Source organism: Engystomops pustulosus, chromosome 2 (assembly GCF_040894005.1).
Source record: "Engystomops pustulosus chromosome 2, aEngPut4.maternal, whole genome shotgun sequence".
Classification (NCBI taxonomy): Eukaryota; Metazoa; Chordata; class Amphibia; order Anura; family Leptodactylidae; genus Engystomops; species Engystomops pustulosus.
Window position 1 is genome coordinate 255,162,557 of NC_092412.1, and position 24,110 is coordinate 255,186,666.

The 24,110-nt window shown below is 42.8% G+C and overlaps 1 protein-coding gene across 1 annotated transcript in view; it reads left to right on the forward strand.

Annotated features, from left to right (window-relative positions):
- Window positions 1-19,162, forward strand: part of ARHGAP31 (Rho GTPase activating protein 31) — a 132,543-nt gene extending 113,381 nt beyond the window's left edge. The window contains exons 8-12 of the mRNA XM_072138912.1: window positions 7,244-7,371; window positions 11,420-11,479; window positions 13,501-14,148; window positions 14,371-14,591; window positions 15,125-19,162. Coding sequence (XP_071995013.1) covers window positions 7,244-7,371; window positions 11,420-11,479; window positions 13,501-14,148; window positions 14,371-14,591; window positions 15,125-17,305 — 3,238 coding nt within the window. The 3' untranslated portion in view covers window positions 17,306-19,162. The remainder of the gene's footprint in view (window positions 1-7,243; window positions 7,372-11,419; window positions 11,480-13,500; window positions 14,149-14,370; window positions 14,592-15,124) is intronic.
- The last annotated feature ends 4,948 nt before the right edge of the window (window positions 19,163-24,110 follow it).

The window sequence follows — 24,110 nt, forward strand, 5'->3', positions numbered from 1 at the left end:
TGTAAATAATGATATATGTACAGCTGGTATAACCTGGAGATCTCCTGTATATAATGATATATGTACAGCTGGTATAACCTGGGGATCTCCTGTATATAATGATATATGTATAGCTGGTATAACCTGGGGATGTCCTGTATATAATGATATATGTACAGCCGGTATAACCTGGGGATCTCCTGTATATAATGATACATGTACAGCTGGTGTAACCTGGGGATCTCCTGTATATAATGATATATGTACAGCCGGTATAACCTGGGGATCTCCTGTATATAATGATACATGTACAGCTGGTGTAACCTGGGGATCTCCTGTATATAATGATATATGTACAGCCGGTATAACCTGGGGATCTCCTGTATATAATGATATATGTACAGCCGGTATAACCTGGGTATCTCCTGTATATAATGATATATGTACAGCCGATATAACCTGGGGATCTCCTGTATATAATGATATATGTACAGCTGGTATAACCTGGGGATCTCCTGTATATAATGATATATGTACAGCCGGTATAACCTGGGGATCTCCTGTATATAATGATATATGTACAGCTGGTATAACCTGGGGATCTCCTGTATATAATGATATATGTACAGCTGGTATAACCTGGGGATCTCCTGCATATAATATATGTACAGCCGGTATAACCTGGGGATCTCCTGTATATAATGATATATGTACAGCTGGTATAACCTGGGGATCTCCTGTATATAATGATATATGTACAGCCGGTATAACCTGGGGATCTCCTGTATATAATGATATATGTACAGCTGGTATAACCTGGGGATCTCCTGTATATAATGATATATGTACAGCCGGTATAACCTGGGTATCTCCTGTATATAATGATATATGTACAGCCGATATAACCTGGGGATCTCCTGTATATAATGATATATGTACAGCTGGTATAACCTGGGGATCTCCTGTATATAATGATATATGTACAGCCGGTATAACCTGGGGATCTCCTGTATATAATGATATATGTACAGCTGGTATAACCTGGGGATCTCCTGTATATAATGATATATGTACAGCTGGTATAACCTGGGGATCTCCTGTATATAATGATATATGTACAGCCGGTATAACCTGGGGATCTCCTGTATATAATGATATATGTACAGCTGGTATAACCTGGGGATCTCCTGTATATAATGATATATGTACAGCTGGTATAACCTGGGGATCTCCTGTATATAATGATATATGTACAGTCGGTATAACCTGGGGATCTCCTGTATATAATGATATATGTACAGTCGGTATAACCTGGGGATCTCCTGTATATAATGATATATGTACAGCCGGTATAACCTGGGGATCTCCTGTATATAATGATATATGTACAGCCGGTATAACCTGGGGATCTCCTGTATATAATGATATATGTACAGCTGGTATAACCTGGGGATCTCCTGTATATAATGATATATGTACAGCCGGTATAACCTGGGTATCTCCTGTATATAATGATATATGTACAGCCGATATAACCTGGGGATATCCTGTATATAGTGATATATGTACAGCCGGTATAACCTGGGGATCTCCTGTATATAATAATATATGTACAGCTGGTATAACCTGGGGATCTCCTGTATATAATGATATATGTACAACTGGTATAACCTGGGGATCTCCTGTATATAATGATATATGTACAGCTGGTATAACCTGGGGATCTCCTGTATATAATGATATATGTACAGCCGGTATAACCTGGGGATCCCCTGTATATAATGATATATGTACAGCCGGTATAACCTGGGGATCTCCTGTATATAATGATATATGTACAGCCGGTATAACCTGGGGATCTTCTGTATATAATGATATATGTACAGCCGGTATAACCTGGGGATCTCCTGTATATAATGATATATGTACAGCTGGTATAACCTGGGGATCTCCTGTATATAATGATATATGTACAGCTGGTATAACCTGGGGATCTCCTGTATATAATGATATATGTACAGCCGGTATAACCTGGGGATCTCCTGTATATAATGATATATGTACAGCCGGTATAACCTGGGGATCTCCTGTATATAATGATATATGTACAGCCGGTATAACCTGGGGATCTCCTGTATATAATGATATATGTACAGCCGGTATAACCTGGGGATCTCCTGTATATAATGATATATGTACAGCCGGTATAACCTGGGGATCTCCTGTATATAATGATATATGTACAGCTGGTATAACCTGGGGATCTCCTGTATATAATGATATATGTACAGCCGCTATAACCTGGGGATCTCCTGAATATAATGATATATGTACAGCCGGTATAACCTGGGGATCTCCTGTATATAATGATATATGTACAGCCGGTATAACCTGGGGATCTCCTGTATATAATGATATATGTACAGCCGGTATAACCTGGGGATCTGCTGTATATAATGATATATGTACAGCCGGTATAACCTGGGGATATACTATGGCTACAGGGATGTTGTTACCAGTTACCTCCATCACCTTAGACCTTGACTTGAATCTCAATCAATCTCCATTGTGTAGATGAATCAGAATTTGTGGAATGTTGTGGACGACGTGTGATGAGGAATGTGTTAATGTATAGGGGGTGGGGGGGGGGCAGATCTCTCGGGTGATGGTGTACTGTTGTCTTACCTGAACCCCCCTTTTTTCTCCGGAGATCTTATCTCATAGTTATGCATGTGGGACATAGGGGGCGCCGCTGGCATCTGCACTAATTGCTCTGGAAGAATCTATGAGAAGACAATGGACCTGATCCGCTAATTACCTTGTGTAAGGAGGGCGGCGCTGACACCTGGGACTCCTCTAATTGTCAGTAGCGAGCGCAGATATTCCGGAATTCATGGAATGTTCTGTGCTTATGCGGAACATTATCTTTCGGGGTTAAAAGTGGGCCCTTACCTACAACCCAATTGGGGCTTAAATGATACATGAAAGTGGCAGTAAGATCCAATAATTGCACGGTGGCTCAGTGTTTAGCACTACAGCCTTGCAGCATTGTGGCTCAGTGGTTAGCACTACAGCCTTGCAGCACGGTGGCTCATTGGTTAACACTACAGCCTTGCAGCACGGTGGCTCTGTGGTTAACACTACAGCCTTGCAGCATGGTGGCTCAGTGGTTAGCATTACAGCCTTGTAGCACGGTGGCTCAGTGGTTAGCACTACAGCCTTGCAGCACTGGGGTCCTGGGTTTAAGTCCCAGGGTCAACATCTGCAAAGAGTTTTTATGTTCTCTCTGTGTTTGCGTGGGTTTCCTCCGGGTCTTCCAGTTTCTTCCCCCTCTAGAGTGCACAGTGCACTTGCCTCATGTATACAGCTTGGATTTTCTCATAAGAATTTTCAGTAAGATGTTAAATAAACCTATAATACACCCCAGATTGTTATAGCCGGAGCCCCTATGGATCTCTGATCGAAACATGAACGTCCTCAGTCCCTTTGCAATGCGCTCCCTGTGGTCCAGTGGGGACACGCTGCCACCTGCTGGTCACTCTGCAGTACTGCAGTCTGATGATGATTTCTTGGTTTTTCATTATTTCGTGACTATGTGACGTGTAATATCTGCAGCGTTACAGTGTGTCATGATTTCTGGTAAGAAGGAGCCGAGCAGAATTACTTACTGTAATCTGTGGGGGGAGGTCGCTCTATTCTCAGAATACGTCCTCCATTACAAAAAAAAGATTATTGTAAGGGAAAGGAGACGATGACTACCAAATGTTATCGCCAAATGCATCCAAAATGAAAATAATACAAAGGACCTTGGTTAAAAGAATTCTTCCTATTGTCTACAGCCTCTCTGTACACATGTGTCTCCATGGTAACAGACTACGTGTAGTCTGACCCTGTCCTGGTGTGGTTGGCTTTTCTATTATTGTCTTCTGCTATGGTCCTCTCTTTACTGCAGGATCAGAGGACATCAAGTCTGTAGTTTTGTAACCCTTAAGGCAAATAGATCCGCGCAGGAGCTGTGTACTGAAAACGGCAGGAGCCATAATTATCAGACTGCACTGAGCTTGTAGTCTGTAACCGGTGATACACATAGATCTGCACAAGAGCTGCGAACCAAAGACAGAACTAGAACTTGTAGCGATTATTCTTCTTTCTGTTTCTAACCATGAAAAAATTTAGGGACTGAATATTTTTGAAACCAAATTTTATAGTTCACATTAAAAAAGTCATGCAGAGAGAAAGCGGCAGGTCTCTTCCCAGTACACCAGGGGGTCACTATGGTACCAGACTACATTCTATGTGTAGTCAGATCCTGTCGTCTTGTGTAAATTTGTTTCTGTTGTCGCTGCTACCACTATGCATTATGGACATGGTCTTGTAGTCTGTAACCATGGAAACACATAGGTCTGCATGGGAGCTGCATACCCAAAACACTCACAGCATTTTAACTTAATCTATTATGTGTCTCTTGTCTGAGAAATATGATGGAGATTTGCTGTTTAGATCAAAAGTTTCCTATATAAGTATAATGAGGGGATGTGACCACTAGAAAGACAGATGTGAAATACTTAGTCAAAGATGCACTTCCCCTTTAAGCTGAGCTCTAATGGACCCTATAAAGCAGAACCCATCCGGGTCACAGAGAGTTCTGTTCTGTGCTCAGTCTATCACACAGAACTATGAGGAGGGATTAGAACAAGCGTAGGAAGACGAAGGTGTCCTTGAGTTTTGAAAATTCTAGAGGAATTTATATTAAATGTGCGTTTATCTCCTATAAACAAGTTATATAGTTTACAAGATAGATAGAAAATTGTATCATCAGCCTCTAGTGGTGGATAGGCTGTATTCTCAGTGATGGCACCGCTGCTCTCTAGTGATGGATAGGCTGTATTCTCAGTGATGGCACCGCTGCTCTCTAGTGATGGATAGGCTGTATTCTCAGTGATGTCACCGCTGCTCTCTAGTGATGGATAGGCTGTATTCTCAGTGATGGTACCGCTGCTCTCTAGTGATGGATAGGCTGTATTCTCAGTGATGGCACCGCTGCTCTCTAGTGATGGATAGGCTGTATTCTCAGTGATGGCACCGCTGCTCTCTAGTGATGGATAGGCTGTATTCTCAGTGATGGCGCCGCTGCTCTCTAGTGAGGGATAGGCTGTATTCTCAGTGATGGCACCGCTGCTCTCTAGTGATGGATAGGCTGTATTCTCAGTGATGGCACCGCTGCTCTCTAGTGATGGATAGGCTGTATTCTCAGTGATGGTACCGCTGCTCTCTAGTGATGGATAGGCTGTATTCTCAGTGATGGCACCGCTGCTCTCTAGTGACGGATAGGCTGTATTGTCAGTGATGGCACCGCTGCTCTCTAGTGATGGATAGGCTGTATTCTCAGTGATGGCACCGCTGCTCTCTAGTGATGGATAGGCTGTATTCTCAGTGATGGCGCCGCTGCTCTCTAGTGATGGATAGGCTGTATTCTCAGTGATGGCACTGCTGCTCTCTAGTGATGGATAGGCTGTTTTCTCAGTGATGGCACCGCTGCTCTCTAGTGATGGATAGGCTGTATTCTCAGTGATGGCACCGCTGCTCTCTAGTGATGGATAGGCTGTATTCTCAGTGATGGCGCCGCTGCTCTCTAGTGATGGATAGGCTGTATTCTCAGTGATGGCACTGCTGCTCTCTAGTGATGGATAGGCTGTTTTCTCAGTGATGGCACTGCTGCTCTCTAGTGATGGATAGGCTGTATTCTCAGTGATGGCACTGCTGCTCTCTAGTGATGGATAGGCTGTATTTTCAGTGATGACACCGCTACTCTCTAGTGACGGATAGGCTGTATTCTCAGTGATGACACCGCAGCTCTCTAGTGACGGATAGGCTGTATTCTCAGTGATGTCACCGCTGCTCTCTAGTGATGGATAGGCTGTATTCTCAGTGATGGCATCGCTGCTCTCTAGTGATGGATAGGCTGTATTCTCAGTGATGTCACCGCTGCTCTCTAGTGATGGATAGGCTGTATTCTCAGTGATGGCATCGCTGCTCTCTAGTGATGGATAGGCTGTATTCTCAGTGATGTCACCGCTGCTCTCTAGTGATGGATAGGCTGTATTCTCAGTGATGTATCCGCTGCTCTCTAGTGATGGATAGGCTGTATTCTCAGTGATGTATCCGCTGCTCTCTAGTGATGGATAGGCTGTATTCTCAGTGATGTATCCGCTGCTCTCTAGTGATGGATAGGCTGTATTCTCAGTGATGGCACCGCTGCTCTCTAGTGAGGGATAGGCTGTATTCTCAGTGATGGCACCGCTGCTCTCTAGTGAGGGATAGGCTGTATTCTCAGTGATGGCACCGCTGCTCTCTAGTGATGGATAGGCTGTATTCTCAGTGATGGCACCGCTGCTCTCTAGTGATGGATAGGCTGTATTCTCAGTGATGGCACCGCTGCTCTCTAGTGATGGATAGGCTGTATTCTCAGTGATGGCACCGCTGCTCTCTAGTGATGGATAGGCTGTATTCTCAGTGATGGCACCACTGCTCTCTAGTGATGGATAGGCTGTATTCTCAGTGATGGCACCACTGCTCTCTAGTGATGGATAGGCTGTATTCTCAGTGATGGCACCACTGCTCTCTAGTGATGGATAGGCTGTATTCTCAGTGATGGCACCGTTGCTCTCTAGTGATGGATAGGCTGTATTCTCAGTGATGGCACCGCTGCTCTCTAGTGATTGATAGGCTGTATTCTCAGTGATGGCACCGCTGCTCTCTAGTGATGGATAGGCTGTATTCTCAGTGATGGCACCGCTGCTCTCTAGTGATGGATAGGCTGTATTCTCAGTGATGGCACCGCTGCTCTCTAGTGATGGACAGGCTGTATTCTCAGTGATGGCACCACTGCTCTCTAGTGATTGATAGGCTGTATGCTTAGTGATGGCGCCGCTGCTCTCTAGTGATGGATAGGCTGTATTCTCAGTGATGGCACCGCTGCTCTCTAGTGATGGATAGGCTGTATTCTCAGTGATGGCACCGCTGCTCTCTAGTGATGGATAGGCTGTATTCTCAGTGATGGCACCGCTGCTCTCTAGTGATGGATAGGCTGTATTCTCAGTGATGGCACCGCTGCTCTCTAGTGATTGATAGGCTGTATTCTCAGTGATTAAACAGCTGATCTCTAGAACTGCAATTTTATAATAAATTCCAGATTTTGTGTTATTCTAATACATATTTGTAATGTTTTACAATGTCATGTACCTTTTTTTATGTATTCCTGCAGGAGAAAACTTTCCACTAAGTCTAAAAAGTGGAGATCCATATTTAACCTTGGGCGTTCCGGAACTGAATCCAAATCTAAACTGAGCCGCAATGGAAGTGTGTTTGTTCGAGGGCAAAAAGAAATGGGTGGTAAGAGCATCAAAGGAAATCAAAACTGTATACACAGCCACCACTAGGGGGAGCTCAGGAGATTACAACATACAGTATATACAGCCACCACTAGGAGGAGCTCAGGAGATTACTACATACTGTATATACAGCCACCACTTGGAGGAGCTCAGGAGATTACTACATACTGTATATACAGCCACCACTAGGAAGAGCTCAGGAGATTACTACATACTGCATATACAGCCACCACTAGGAGGAGCTCAGGAGATTACTACATAATGTATATACAGCCACCACTAGGAGGAGCTCACGAGATTACTACATAATGTATATACAGCCACCACAAGGAGGAGCTCAGGAGATTACTACATACTGCATATACAGCCACCACTAGGAGGAGCTCAGGAGATTACTACATACTGTATATACAGCCACCACAAGGAGGAACTCAGGAGATTACTACATACTGAATATACAGCCACCACTTGGAGGAGCTCAGGAGATTACTACATACTGTATATACAGCCACCACTAGGCGGAGCTCAGGAGATTACTACATACTGTATATACACCACCACTAGGGGGAGCTCAGGAGATTACTACATACTGTATATACACCAGCACTAGGGGGAGCTCAGGAGATTACTACACACTGTATATACAGCCACCACTAGGAGGAGCTCAGGAGATTACTACATACTGTATATACAGCCACCACTAGGGGGAGCTCAGGAGATTACTACACACTGTATATACAGCCACCACTAGGGGGAGCTCAGGAGATTACTACATTCTGTATATACAGCCACCACTAGGAGGAGCTCAGGAGATTATTACATACTGTATATACAGCCACCTCTAGGAGGAGCTCAGGAGATTACTACATACTGTATATACACCACCATTAGGGGGAGCTCAGGAGATTACTACATACTGTATATACAGCCACCACTAGGAGGAGCGCAGGAGATCACTACATACTGTATATACACCACAACTAGGAGGAGCTCAGGAGATTACTACATAATGTATATACACCACCACTAGGGGGAGCTCAGGAGTCTACTACATTCTGTATATACAGCCACCACTAGGAGGAGCTCAGGAGATTATTACATACTGTATATACAGCCACCACTAGGAGGAGCTCAGGAGATTACTGCATACTGTATATACAGCCACCACTAGGGAGAGCTCAGGAGATCACTACATACTGTATATACAGCCACCACTAGGGGGAGCTCAGGAGATTACTACATACTGTATATACAGCCACTACTAGGAGGAGCTCAGGAGATTGCTACATACTGTATATACAGTCACCACTAGGAGGAGCTCAGGAGATTTCTACATACTGTATATACAACTCCATTATGGGGAGCTCCGGATATTACTACATATTGTATATACAGCACCACTATGGGGGAGTTTAGGAGATTACAACATACTGTATATACAGCCACCACTAGGGGGAGCTCAGGAGATTACTACATACTGTATATACAGCCACTACTAGGAGGAGCTCAGGAGATTACTACATACTGTATATAGGCCTTCCACTAGGAGGAGCTCAGGAGATTGCTACATACTTTATATATAGCCACCACTAAGAGGAGCTCCGGATATTACTACATATACTATATATTGTATATACAGCCACCACTAGGGGGAGCTCAGGAGATCACTACATACTGTATATACAGCCAACACTAGGGGGAGCTCCGGAGATTACTACATACTGTATATACAGCCACCACTAGGAGGAGCTCTGGAGATCACTACATACTGTATATACAGCCACCACTAGGGGTAGCTCAGGAGATTGCTACATACTGTATATACAGTCACCACTAGGGGTAGCTCAGGAGATTACTACATACTGTATATACAACACCACTATGGGGAGCTCCGGATATTACTACATAATGTATATACAGCCACCACTAGGAGGAGCTAAGGAGATTACTACATACTGTATATACAGCCACCACTAGGGGGGGCTCAGGAGATTACTACATACTGTATATACAGCCACCACTAGGGGGAGCTCAGGAGATTACTACATACTGTATATACACCACCACTAGGGGGAGCTCAGGAGATTACTACATACTGGATATACAGTCACCACTAGGGGGAGCTCAGGAGATTACTACATACTGTACATACAACCACCACTATGGGGAGCTCAGGAGATTACTACATACTGTATATACAACCACCACTAGGGGGAGCTCAGGAGATTACTACATACTGGATATACAGCCACCACTAGGAGGAGCTCCGGAGATTACTACATACTGTATATACAGCCACCACTAGGAGGAGCTCAGGAGATTACTACATAATGTATATACAGCCACCACAAGGAGGAGCTCAGGAGACTACTACATACTGCATATACAGCCACCACTAGGAGGAGCTCAGGAGATGACTACATACTGTATATACACCACCACTAGGGGGAGCTCAGGAAATTACTACATACTGTATATACAGCCACCACTAGGAGGAGTTCAGGAGATCACTACATACTGTATATACACCACCACTGGGGCGGAGCTCAGGAGATTATTACATACTGTATATACATCCACCACTAGGAGGAGCTCAGGAGATTACTACATACTGTATATACAGCCACCACTAGGAGGAGCTCAGGGGATTACTACATACTGTATATACAGCCACCACTAGGAGGAGCTCAGGAGATTACTACATACTGTACATACAACCACCACTAGGGGGAGCTCAGGAGATTACTACATACTGTATATACAGCCACCACTAGGGGGAGCTCAGGTGATTACTACATACTGGATATAAAGCCACCACTAGGTGGAGCTCAGGAGATTACTACATACTGTATATACAGCCACCACTAGGAGGAGCTCAGGAGATTACTACATACTGTATATACACCACCACTAGGGGGAGCTCAGGAAATTACTACATACTGTATATACAGCCACCACTAGGAGGAGCTCAGGAGATCACTACATACTGTATTTACACCACCACTAGGGGGAGCTCAGGAAATTACTACATGCTGTATATACACCACCACTAGGGGGAGCTCAGGAGATTACTACATACTGTATATACAGTCACCACTAGGGGGAGCTCAGGAGATTACTACATACTGTACATACAACCACCACTAGGGGGAGCTCAGGAGATTACTACATACTGTATATACAGCCACCACTAGGGGGAGCTCAGGTGATTACTACATACTGGATATAAAGCCACCACTAGGAGGAGCTCAGGAGATTACTACATACTGTATATACAGCCACCACTAGGAGGAGCTCAGGAGATTACTACATACTGTATATACACCACCACTAGGGGGAGCTCAGGAAATTACTACATACTGTATATACAGCCACCACTAGGAGGAGCTCAGGAGATCACTACATACTGTATTTACACCACCACTAGGGGGAGCTCAGGAAATTACTACATACTGTATATACAGCCACCGCTAGGAGTAGCTCAGGAAATTACTACATACTGTATATACAGCCACCACTAGGAGGAGGTCACGAGATTACTACATACTGTATATACAACACCACTAGGAGGAGCTCAGGAGATTACTACATACTGTATATACAGCCACCACTAGGGGAGCTCAGGAGTTTACTACATACTGTATATACAGCCACCACTAGGGGGAGCTCAGGAGATTACTACATACTGTATATACAACCACCACTAGGGGAGCTCAGGAGAAAACTACATACTGTATATACAACCACCACTAGGGGAGCTCAGGAGATTACTACATACTGTATATACAGCCACCACTAGGAGGAGCTCAGGAGATTACTACATACTGTATATACAGCCACCACTAGGAGGAGCTCAGGGTATTACTACATACTGTATATACAGCACCAATAGGAGGAGCTCAGGAGATTACTACATACTGTATATACAGCCACCACTAGGTACATACATAAGGTGTTAGGAATTTTTAATCTCCATACGTAGCCAACGCTTCAAGATTCCAACATGTTGTGTATTATATGAAAGTAACTCTGAATTTCTCTCTTTGCAGAGAAAGCCACAATCCGACCAGCCAAGAGCATGGACTCCTTGTGCTCCCTGCCTACAGAAGGTCAGTAACTCCCCCCTCCCCCGCTCATGGCTGCATTAATCACTTCCAGCACTGCTGAAAAATATTATTTACTACTTGTGTCAGTCAGTGCGGCAGTAAAGCGCTTGCATCACAATCACTGAGAATTATTGTCACTCTGCGGGTGATGGATAGCGCCGGAGCAGTGGCCGCCTGTCACAGCACTCGTAGAGGATTTGGTACTTTGTAATCCATATTCCTGTATTCGCAGCAGGGGCAGATTTATGGCACAATGTGAACGCGTCTGACTGCAAACACAAAGCGAGACTGAAATCTCCATCCTTGTCACCGTGATCCGGGGTGACACAGGGCCCGAAGACACATCTATCTATCTCCTATCTATCTATCTATCTATCTATCTATCTATCTATCTCATATCTATCTCCTATCTATCTATCTATCTATCTCCTATCTATCTATCTATCTATCTATCTCCTATCTATCTATCTATCTATCTATCTATCTATCTATCTATCTCATATCTATCTATCTATCTATCTATCTCCTATCTATCTATCTATCTATCTATCTATCTATCTATCTCCTATCTATCTATCTATCTATCTATCTATCTATCTATCTAGTGTGAAAGGATTGGACAGAAACAGATACATCTAGATGACTGATGTGAAGCAGTTTTTGTGCTATCCTCTTCAGTTTAGTCTGTTCCTGTAGTAGTTGTGACTGTTGCCTGCGCTGATTATTCCTCTGACTCTGTAGAATTGTTTACAGGACAGTTTCACGGAGGGGAGGGGCTGTTGCTCCCTGCTTACTCTGGAGGGAACAGGAGTAGCATTTGGTGCTCTCTGTGTGTGGCTAACTTTATCTATACAGTTTTGTAGATGCAGAAGTTTGCAAAGAATAGTGAGGTAGAAGATCTCTCCTGTTCCCTATCAGCCCCTCCAAACCTGTTTGTAATTCTGCAGAACATTTTTTGTCTTTTTCTGCATCTCAAGTGTCATAGATTCCCCTGCAGTCCCCCCCCCACCTTCTGCTCTTACAGTTACACATGATGTAACTGTTTCACTGCTAGTTTCTACTACTTATTCCATGCTCCTCCATGTGATGAAATTTGGCAGACTAGTCACTGTGAAGATTCTTTATGTACCCACACTGCAGGTTACTGGTAGGAATCTCACTGAATGATAAACAACTTATAGGAAATCTATCAACAAAATCCTGTATGTTAAACTAATTAGTCATAGACATTTATTCATGCACTGTGACTTCTAAAAACAACTTTTAAAATTATGCTCATGAGCCTGAAGGGCTCCTGTGGGTGTTACCTCCGTGCTGCTTCACAAGCTGTTACACTGTCTACCCTTCCCCCTGCTCCCTGAGAACTTCTACCTTTCTTCTGCCTGATGTAATATCACACAGTGGGAGGGTGAGATCTGCTCCTGCACAATGTAACAGTCTGTCAGCATGAAGGGGCTCTGGTAACGCACCCCAGAGCCCTTGTCTCATAATAGCATAATGTTAAAAATTGATTATAAAAGGATGGATTACAAATATTACACAATCATGGTGCCTGGATCTATGAGTAAGTGTCCCTGGTTTATCATTCTCGATTTTGTTGGTAATTCTCCTTTAATGAGAGAACACAAAGCATCATGGGAACTCTGGGTACTCCGCTTTAGGTCAAAGACAGGAAGAGGTTGGTCTCTGTTCACTTCACTGTTGCTGAGGACGATTTATGACAAGTAGCTTCAGTTTAGAAAATGCCAGCAGGACAAAAGCAAGCAGGACATTATGGATATCATTCTGTTTGTTATAGGAATCGGAATTTAGTAAAATATTTATGAAAACAGAGTTACACTTTCAATCATTTTCATCCCGTTTGTCTTTAATGCCACTTCTCAATAGTTCCTTCTCCTAATTATGATCCTCCTCATAGTTGCCCCTCTTTGTTTTCACTGCCCCCCTACCATGATAATTTATAAAATTACTATTCCAACATAGAATAAACCTAAAATTCAACTTTTTTTGTTTTTTACTTAAAGGTGAGGATGAAAAAACGGGTCGATTGAAGAGGCCAGTGGGCACCGGTGGCTTCTTCATCCCAGTCCTTAGGTCGCGAGCTACAGGGACTGGTAGCACTTATGATGTAAGTAAGCAAGTCAGCGAATGGGGCAGTGAAGAAGCCATTGGGGCCACCGGAGGATCTACCCAAGACAAAACCACCCTCAAGACTCCTCAGGCTAAACCCCCACCTGAACAGATGAAAGTATTCCGGATCGGCGATGACCAAGAGAATGACCAGAACTCTCCGAAGGGAAGGAAAATCTTTTATACCTCCAGTGATGGCCCCAACAAATCCGGTTTCCCCGGCAGTCTCTTTCCGCTAGAGGCTTCACCCAGACACCAGCGAAAAGCCCTCAACATCTCAGAACCTTTTGCCGTCTCTGTCCCTCTACGGGTCTCTGCGGTCATCAGCACCAATAGTACTCCCTGCCGCGCCAACTCCAAGGAACGCCACCTTCTCTCCAGTCTGGAGGAGCTGCCACTGCTGGAACCAGACTCTGGTCCCAAATCCCCGGGTGCAGACTCGATCAAAACAGGACCTCGATCTCCAGATGTGGCCGAACCAATTAAGATACACGAACCAAGGAGGCCATGTCTTAAGGATCTCAGCCCAGATTTGTTTGAAGGTAAAATTGTATATAGAACGCTGTCCATCCGTAATACAATATGTACTTGTATGATTATCTTCCAACCAACTTAGATTTTTTCAAAGTGTCTTCGAAGATGGTCAAAGTTGTCACAACTGCGACCATTTGTTATAACTTATAACACATCCCTCCAGAGACCACGCCTAACACCAGATGCAGTCTTTATGGTTTTTCAGAAATGTTTGTGTCTTCTCCTTGCAGAAGATGATCGAACCCTGACCCTGAAGGAAATTTTATTGGAAATGTCCCAGTTACCAGACATCCTGCCCATCTCTGCAGCAGACAGGAGGCCGGTGGAGCACACGTTCGTATCCATTAATGAGCTGCCTCAAGTCAAAGAGCTGGAGACCAAGAAACCAGAACCGAAGAAAACACCTGTTGGGGAGAAGACGGACCTGGAGGATCTGTTCTCCAATGACCAGGTATGAATCTGTGATGAGGTCTGTGATCCTATCTCAACCAAGGACACAACTATTACTAGACCTTTATGTGTGTTTAGAGTTGACTACTCCTTCTCTGGGTGGGTGTTGGATTATTTATTGTTCGACTAAATGGTGAGCTTTGTCCACTGCTTTGTGCAGTGGTTATCCACTAATGGAGCATATAGGCAGAGATGTACTAAGTCATTTGAGTAGACAGGTAGAGGACTTCTCTCAGGGACCACACTATCTAAAGAACAAAGGTTCTCCCACCTTGTCTGACATCAAGGCCAAATGCAGAGGTGGCATTGGCTATTCTTCTCCTAAAAACGTAAATATGGAGACCTTCAAATAGACACGGCCTCCTCACCATTCTGTTCCATCTAAAAACCACCTTACCAAGCAGGATACAAATTTGGGGAACAAACCTTTTTCTTGAAGAGAAGTATCTGAGATGAGATAATCCCATTAGGAAGTATTATTTTACTGCATTGCAAAGTTTAAACCATTTGTTCTTGTGTATTTTCTTCTTCCAGGATGATGATGCCTCCATCACTCTTCTGGACCCACTATGGTCAAATATCCAGCAAGAACTAAAGATAATAGAGTCTGAGGAAGACCTTCCTACACATTCAGAAAGTACCAACAATCCTAAGGGAACTCCCTCACCCCTGCCGGCTAAGCTTACTGTAGAATCAGAAGGGGCTACTGGGGCATTAACGGGTCTTACTTCAGACGTTCCTAAGCCTGTAGATGATGGTGGCATCGGAAAGGAAATTCAGAAGGATGACCTCATCTCTTCAATAACTAATGAACTGGAAAGTAGCAGCCCTCTACCTCAAGAGGCCCAAGAACCTGGCAAGCAGGAGCAACTAGAAGTCAATGAGAAACCTTCAAAGTTACTGACTGAAGATGGAAGCATGGTGGGAATAGTCTCTGATGAGACAGACAAAGATGTTTCAAGGGTCAAAGAAGAAGGAACAAAAACAGAAGGTGACGAAAATGTGCAGGTGAGTGTAGATGTAGAAAGAGTACAAGACGTAGAAGAAAGGGTGGATGAGAGAAAGTCAAGCGAGTCTTTGGACAACGATGAGGATGATCTTGAGGTGGAGAGTGTCCACACATTTGAGCTTGAAGAATTTTGGGAAGATCACCACTGGGTAACAAGTCCACTACATTCGCCAAAATTAAAGTACTTTCTCGAGAAGGAAGCACCGGCCATACCACCAAAGAGGAGAGGAACCACCGGAGAGTTGTACAAACGGCCAGAGTTTACTCGTAGTTTATCTCTGGATAGTAAGGACACCAGGGCAAGTCAGTGGACCATGAAAGTTGCTGAAATGAAAGCAGATGGTGCTTCATATATAAGATCAAAGACTGATCAAATATTCAACCAAAACCTGCACCAAGAAAGAGAACGAAGATACTGCCAAAAACCGGCAATTCTGAAAGTGATATCGAAGCTTCCGGAATTTCCAATGACTGTAAATGAGGCTAATTTCAACCCTAATAATATTGAAGCAGATTCACATACGGAACCTGGGGTCAATATTTCATTGGTAAAGGACAATGGCCAACTTGACTCTTTGCAGCCTTCAAAATCATTGGATAACGTGCCAAATTCCCAAGACACACACATACCACCCAATGTTTGTAATCCGGTTGAACCAATTGTCAACAACATTTGTGATGGCAAAGAGGTCTCGGAAAAACCAAAAACGCGTCCATCGTCTTTAAACCTAGAGGCCAACTCTACACCAGGAGCTGCTATATTTACTTTTGAAAATTCAACCTCTCCTGAGACTATCGTGCCAAAGAGTCAGCAGCTTCATCAGTCAAGCACAATCACGACCATAGCTCTATATGACCGATCAAAAAGTCTAAACGATAAACCACCATCATCTGGTCAAAATCCAGACATGGACTGCACATCACTAAATCATCATCCAATGAGTCGACGTAATTCGGCTCCTGTGAGTGTGTCCGCTGTGAGGGCCTCGTTCATGATTAAGATGTGTCAGGCCAAGGCGGTGCCAGTCATACCACCCAAGGTTCAGTACACCCAAATCCCTCAACCATTGCAGACAGTAAATGCAGAGCCGGAAGTTCCAGATCCGGACAAAAAAGATATAGCGAAGGAACCAGATTTAACACCAAAGCAGCCTTTACCTCCGACCACGGGACACGACATTCCAAAGAACCCAACACCTGAGGTTAAACCTTTAGAAGAGAAGGAAAATGATGACCCGATTACTGTAGACACTCCCCATCATTCTGTCATGAACTCTTCTGCAGAGAACAGTCATAGCGTTCCTCAAGATGCCCCAGTCCTCCGTAGGAAGAGGACTTCAGATGGGGAAGCTGGAGGAAATACACCATTATCATCCAAAATAGAACGATCTTCAGGACTTTCGAGGTCTTCGTTCCGAGCAAGATCTGGAAGACCTCAAAGTCTTATCCTCTTCAGCCCACCTTTCCCCATTATGGATCACCCCTCCATTGACTCAAAATTTCTTCTGAGTCCTATAAAAAGCCCAAGCCATACAACCCAAGAGTCCACAAGTGAGAACCAGAGAACGCCGGATGGGGTCATACTGAGGAATAAGATGACGATCCCCAAAAATGGTCAAAGACTAGAGACCTCAACAAGTTGTTTCTACCAGCCCCAACGGAGGTCTGTCATCTTGGACAGTCGGAGCGGAAGGCAAATTGAATGAAGGTTCAAATTTCACCCCTGAGGAATTTGTTTAAATGTTTTATCCAAATTGGGGTGAAAAATGTGTAAAAGAAAAAAAGTTTTTTTTTTTCCCAAAAAGAAACTTTTTGGGATTCTTTTAAGTTCTTTTTTTTTTAATCTTTCTCTCTATATTTCCAATCATCTATAGCTGCAGTGCAGTTCACACGAACCTACTCATCACAGGACGGTTGATCCATATGTAAAGTTATTGTATGCGTTGAATGTTTTATCCTTTTTTCAGATTTTTTTTTTTTTTTCCAAAAAGTTCTTCTTTTCGTTTGTATCGAAAGCACTTTGACTAAACACAAAATGTAAATTCTTCTGAACCAAAACCAGATATTAGAAGTGGATCTGCCCGTTGGTCGCTTCTATGGCCGCCATGTTATGGACATTGTGACGATGGTAGATGGCTTATTTTTAAAATATTTAAATAAAATTTTTTTTGAAAAAAAAAACACTTCATATCTAAAGGATCTTGTATATGAATATAATGATATAAGCTTTCGAAAGCCATTGGCTCCGCTCTGTGTATCCATTACTTTCTCCTGGAGATGGAATTACCCTAACTTTTCTCCCTTTTGGGGTCACCATGAAAATTTTGGTTGACCATAACTTGTTAGGCCTCAGGGCGATGCTAAATTTTTGGAGCGACTGGAAGATATATTAAGGAGAAAAAAAAAATTTCGCTTTCAGATTAAAAATATAAAACAATCAGAACATCAGACTCATGGCCTTTTTTTTGTGATTTGACGTCCAATTGTGCAACTTCTGCTAAATATTTTGCTTTTGGCTTATTGGTTCTGATCTTATATTTCACTAAAACACTATTTATCTACATAGTGGGGAATTTTGTGCTACTATATTTCATAGTTTTTATATTTCTGCACCATAGGGGGAAACACTTTTAGAATATTGCCCCAATGTACAAGAATTTACAGCTATAAAACTCACCCCTATATCAAATAATAGTTATTATAATACCGCCCCTTCATTCAAGATTATAAATGTAATAATACTGAAATTTTATGTTTGTACTATGACTTGATTTTATAACATAAGTACTACAACTCCCAATAGATCATGACAACTTTCTACCAAATTACTATAATACTGCCCCCTATGTACAAGAATATAACTACTATAATACTGCCCCCTATGTACAAGAATATAACTACTATAATACTGCCCCCTATCTACAGGAATATAACTACTATAATACTGTCCCCTATGTACAGGAATATAACTACTATAATACTGCCCCCTATCTACAGGAATATAACTACTATAATACTGTCCCCTATGTACAGGAATATAACTACTATAATACTGCCCCCTATGTACAGGAATATAACTACTATAATACTGCCCCCTATCTACAGGAATATAACTATTATAATACTGCCCCCTATGTACAAGAATATAACTACTATAATACTGCCCCCTATGTACAGGAATATAACTACTATAATACTGCCCCCTATGTACAAGAATATAACTACTATAATACTGCCCCCTATGTACAAGAATATAACTACCATAATACTGCCCCCTATGTACAAGAATATAACTACTATAATACTGCCCCCTAGGTACAGGAATATAACTACTATAATTCTGCCCCCTATCTACAGGAATATAACTATTATAATACTGCCCCCTATGTACAAGAATATAACTACTATAATACTGCCCCCTATGTACAGGAATATAACTACTATAATACTGCCCCCTATCTACAGGAATATAACTATTATAATACTGCCCCCTATGTACAAGAATATAACTACTATAATACTGCCCCCTTTGTACAAGAATATAACTACTATAATACTGCCCCCTATGTACAAGAATATAACTACTATAATACTGCCCCCTATGTACAGGAATATAACTACTATAATACTGCCCCCTATGTACAAGAATATAACTACTATAATACTGCCCCCTATGTACAAGAATATAACTACTATAATACTGCCTCCTATGTACAAGAATATAACTACTATAATACTGCCCCCTATGTACAGGAATATAACTACTATAATACTGACCCCTATGTACAGGAATATAACTACTATAATACTGCCCCCTATGTACAGGAATATAACTACTATAATACTGCCCCCTATGTACAAGAATATAACTACTATAATACTGCCCCCTATGTACAGGAATATAACTACTATAATACTGCCCCCTATGTACAAGAATATAACTACTATAATACTGCCCCCTATGTACAAGAATATAACTACTATAATACTGCCCCCTATGTACAAGAATATAACTACTAGAATACTGCCCCTATGTACAGGAATATAACTACTATAATACTGACCCCTATGTACAGGAATATAACTACTATAATACTGCCCTCTATGTACAAGAATATCACTACTATAATACTGCACCCTATGTACAAGAATATAACTACTATAATACTGCCCCCTATGTACAAGAATATAACTGCTATAATACTGCCCTCTATGTACAAGAATATAACTACTATAATACTGCCCCCTATGTACAAGAATATAACTGCTATAATACTGCCCCCTATGTACAAGAATATAACTACTATAATACTGCCCCCTTTGTACAAGAATAAAACTACTATAATACTGCCCCCTATGTACAAGAATATAACTACTATAATACTGCCCCCTATGTACAGGAATATAACTACTATAATACTGCCCCCTATGTACAAGAATATAGCTACTATAATACATAGAGGGCTATGTACAAGAATATAACTGCTATAATACTGCCCCCTATGTACCAGAATATAACTACTATAATACTGCCCCCTATGTACAGTATTATAGTAGCTATATTCTTGCACATAGGGGGCAGTATTATAGTAGTTATATTCTTGTACATAGGAGGCAGTATTATAGTAGTTATAGTCTTGTACATAGGGGGCAGTATTATAGTAGTTATATTCTTGTACATAGGGGGCAGTATTATAGTAGTTATATTCTTGTTCATAGGGGTCAGTATTATAGTAGTTATATTCTTTTACATAGGGGGCAGTTTATAGTAGTTATATTCCTGTACATAGGGAGCAGTATTATAGTAGTTATATTCCTGTACATAGCGGGCAGTATTATAGTAGTTATATTCTTGTACATAGGGGGCAGTATTATAGTAGTTATATTCCTGTACATAGGGGGCAGTATTATAGTAGTTATATTCTTGTACATAGGGGGCAGTATTATAGTAGTTATATTCTTGTACATAGGGGGCAGTATTATAGTAGTTATATTCTTGTACATAGGGGGCAGTATTATAGTAGTTATATTCCTGTACATAGGGAGCAGTATTATAGTAGTTATATTCCTGTACATAGGGGGCAGTATTATAGTAGTTATATTCTTGTACATAGGGGGCAGTATTATAGTAGTTATATTCCTGTACATAGGGGGCAGTATTATAGTAGTTATATTCTTGTACATAGGGGGCAGTATTATAGTAGTTATATTCTTGTACATAGGGGTCAGTATTATAGTAGTTATATTCTTTTACATAGGGGGCAGTATTATAGTAGTTATATTCCTGTACATAGCGGGCAGTATTATAGTAGTTATATTCTTGTACATAGGGGGCAGTATTATAGGAGTTATATTCCTGTACATAGGGGGCAGTATTATAGTAGTTATATTCTTGTACATAGGGGGCAGTATTATAGTAGTTATATTCTTGTACATAGGGGGCAGTATTATAGTAGTTATATTCTTGTACATAGGGGGCAGTATTATAGTAGTTATATTCCTGTACATAGGGAGCAGTATTATAGTAGTTATATTCCTGTACATAGGGGGCAGTATTATAGTAGTTATATTCCTGTACATAGGGGGCAGTATTATAGTAGTTATATTCCTGTACATAGGGGGCAGTATTATAGTAGTTAACTACTATAATACTGCCCCCTAATGGAAAAAAAAATAAGTAAAAGGCAACATAAATGGCAAAAGCTGCACAATGAAGATCAAAACAAACACTAAAGTCATCTTGGTTTTTTTATTGTATTTTCTCTGCACAATCCGGTCAGTGGGGAGATATTTGCTGATGACATCATATGTTATGATTTTTTAGATATTTCCAGAGCAGTGGATGTCGGGGTTCTTTGGGGGGGTGTATAATACTGTATGTACACAGTAACCTGTCTCTGTATTTGTGATGTATCTTTGACAGACTCTGAAGTGTATAATAATAATATAAATAACAAGAATATAAGTAAATATATATAAGAGAAGGCGGGGCTATGAAGAAGACTCCGCCCCACAACTGGACCAGACGACTTGCGGACAGCGGTGCTAATTTAATTGTATTTTTCTTGTTCTTGACTTTTGTCACATTCAGGTAAAAACTGGAATCGGTGGTGAAAGTGTTAATAGATCCCGGAGTGGGAGGTCTCTGTGCTGCAGAGCCCCCGGTGGCAAAAAAATGGAACTTTATATCCTCTTATTTCAGTCCAGTTTTTGTTGCAGTTTGGTCTAGAAAATAAAATTTTTATTAAAAAAAAATCATTTTGGTCTTTGTTTTGGATTTGTATATTACAACTTTATTTAGATGTAAAGAAGAGAAGGTGTTTTGGAGCCAACAATCCATTTCCTATGACCCCCTGACTTACATGTCTCCACTGACTACTCCCTATACACTTTCTAAAACAGTCTGCCCCCCCTTTGTCTTTATTTTACAGACTGCTCCCCATGTCACCCTTTTGCATAGTATCTGCCCCCCTCGGTAACTTTCTGCTCCCCATGCCCCTCTGTCAGACACTCACCACGACTCCATGGTACACAGACTGCTCCCCATGTCCTCTGCGCCTGCCCCCAGCTGCTACAAAGCATCTCATGTAATGTAACTCCAATACTGACTGTTACACAGCCTGCGCTGCTGCTCCCTCCTCTGTTACAGACTCCTCTTCCATCATACAAAGACTCTTCCCCCTATCACACACAGACTCCTCCTGCTATCACACACAAACTCCTCCCCCTATCACACACAGACTCTTCCCCCGATCACACACAGACTCTTCCCCCGATCACACACAGACTCTTCCCCCGATCACACACAGACTCTTCCCCCGATCACACACAGACTCTTCCCCTATCACACACAGACTCTTCCCCCGATCACACACAGACTCCTCCTGCTATCACACACAGACTCTTCCCCTATCACACACAGACTCTTCCCCGATCACACACAGACTCTTCCCCTATCACACACAGACTCTTCCCCTATCACACACAGACTCTTCCCCGATCACACACAGACTTCCCCTATCACACACAGACTCTTCCCCTATCACACACAGACTCTTCCCCTATCACACACAGACTCTTCCCCGATCACACACAGACTTCCCCTATCACACACAGACTCTTCCCCTATCACACACAGACTCTTCCCCTATCACACACAGACTCTTCCCCTATCACACACAGACTCTTCCCCTATCACACACAGACTCTTCCCCTATCACACACAGACTCTTCCCCTATCACACACAGACTCTTCCCCTATCACACACAGACTCTTCCCCTATCACACACAGACTCTTCCCCGATCACACACAGACTCTTCCCCTATCACACACAGACTCTTCCCCCGATCACACACAGACTTCCCCTATCACACACAGACTCTTCCCCTATCACACACAGACTCTTCCCCCGATCACACACAGACTCTTCCCCTATCACACACAGACTCTTCCCCCGATCACACACAGACTTCCCCTATCACACACAGACTCTTCCCCGATCACACACAGACTCTTCCCCTATCACACACAGACTCTTCCCCCGATCACACACTCTTCCCCCGATCACACACAGACTTCCCCTATCACACACAGACTCTTCCCCCGATCACACACAGACTCTTCCCCGATCACACACAGACTCCTCCTGCTATCACACACAGACTCCTTTCCCTATCACACACAGACTCCTCCCCCTATCACACACAGACTCTTCCCCTATCACACACAGACTTCCCCTATCACACACAGACTCTTCCCCTATCACACACAGACTCTTCCCCCGATCACACACAGACTCTTCCCCCGATCACACACAGACTTCCCCTATCACACACAGACTCTTCCCCGATCACACACAGACTCTTCCCCGATCACACACAGACTCTTCCCCTATCACACACAGACTCTTCCCCCGATCACACACTCTTCCCCCGATCACACACAGACTTCCCCTATCACACACAGACTCTTCCCCCGATCACACACAGACTCTTCCCCGATCACACACAGACTCCTCCTGCTATCACACACAGACTCCTTTCCCTATCACACACAGACTCCTCCCCCTATCACACACAGACTCTTCCCCCTATTACACACAGACTCCTCCCCATCACACACACTCTTCCCCGATCACACACAGACTCTTCCCCTATCACACACAGACTCTTCCCCTATCACACACAGACTCTTCCCCGATCACACACAGACTTCCCCTATCACACACAGACTCTTCCCCTATCACACACAGACTCCTCTTCCTATCACACACAGACTCTTCCCCCGATCACACACAGACTTCCCCTATCACACACAGACTCTTCCCCGATCACACACAGACTCTTCCCCTATCACACACAGACTCTTCCCCCGATCACACACTCTTCCCCCGATCACACACAGACTTCCCCTATCACACACAGACTCTTCCCCCGATCACACACAGACTCTTCCCCGATCACACACAGACTCCTCCTGCTATCACACACAGACTCCTTTCCCTATCACA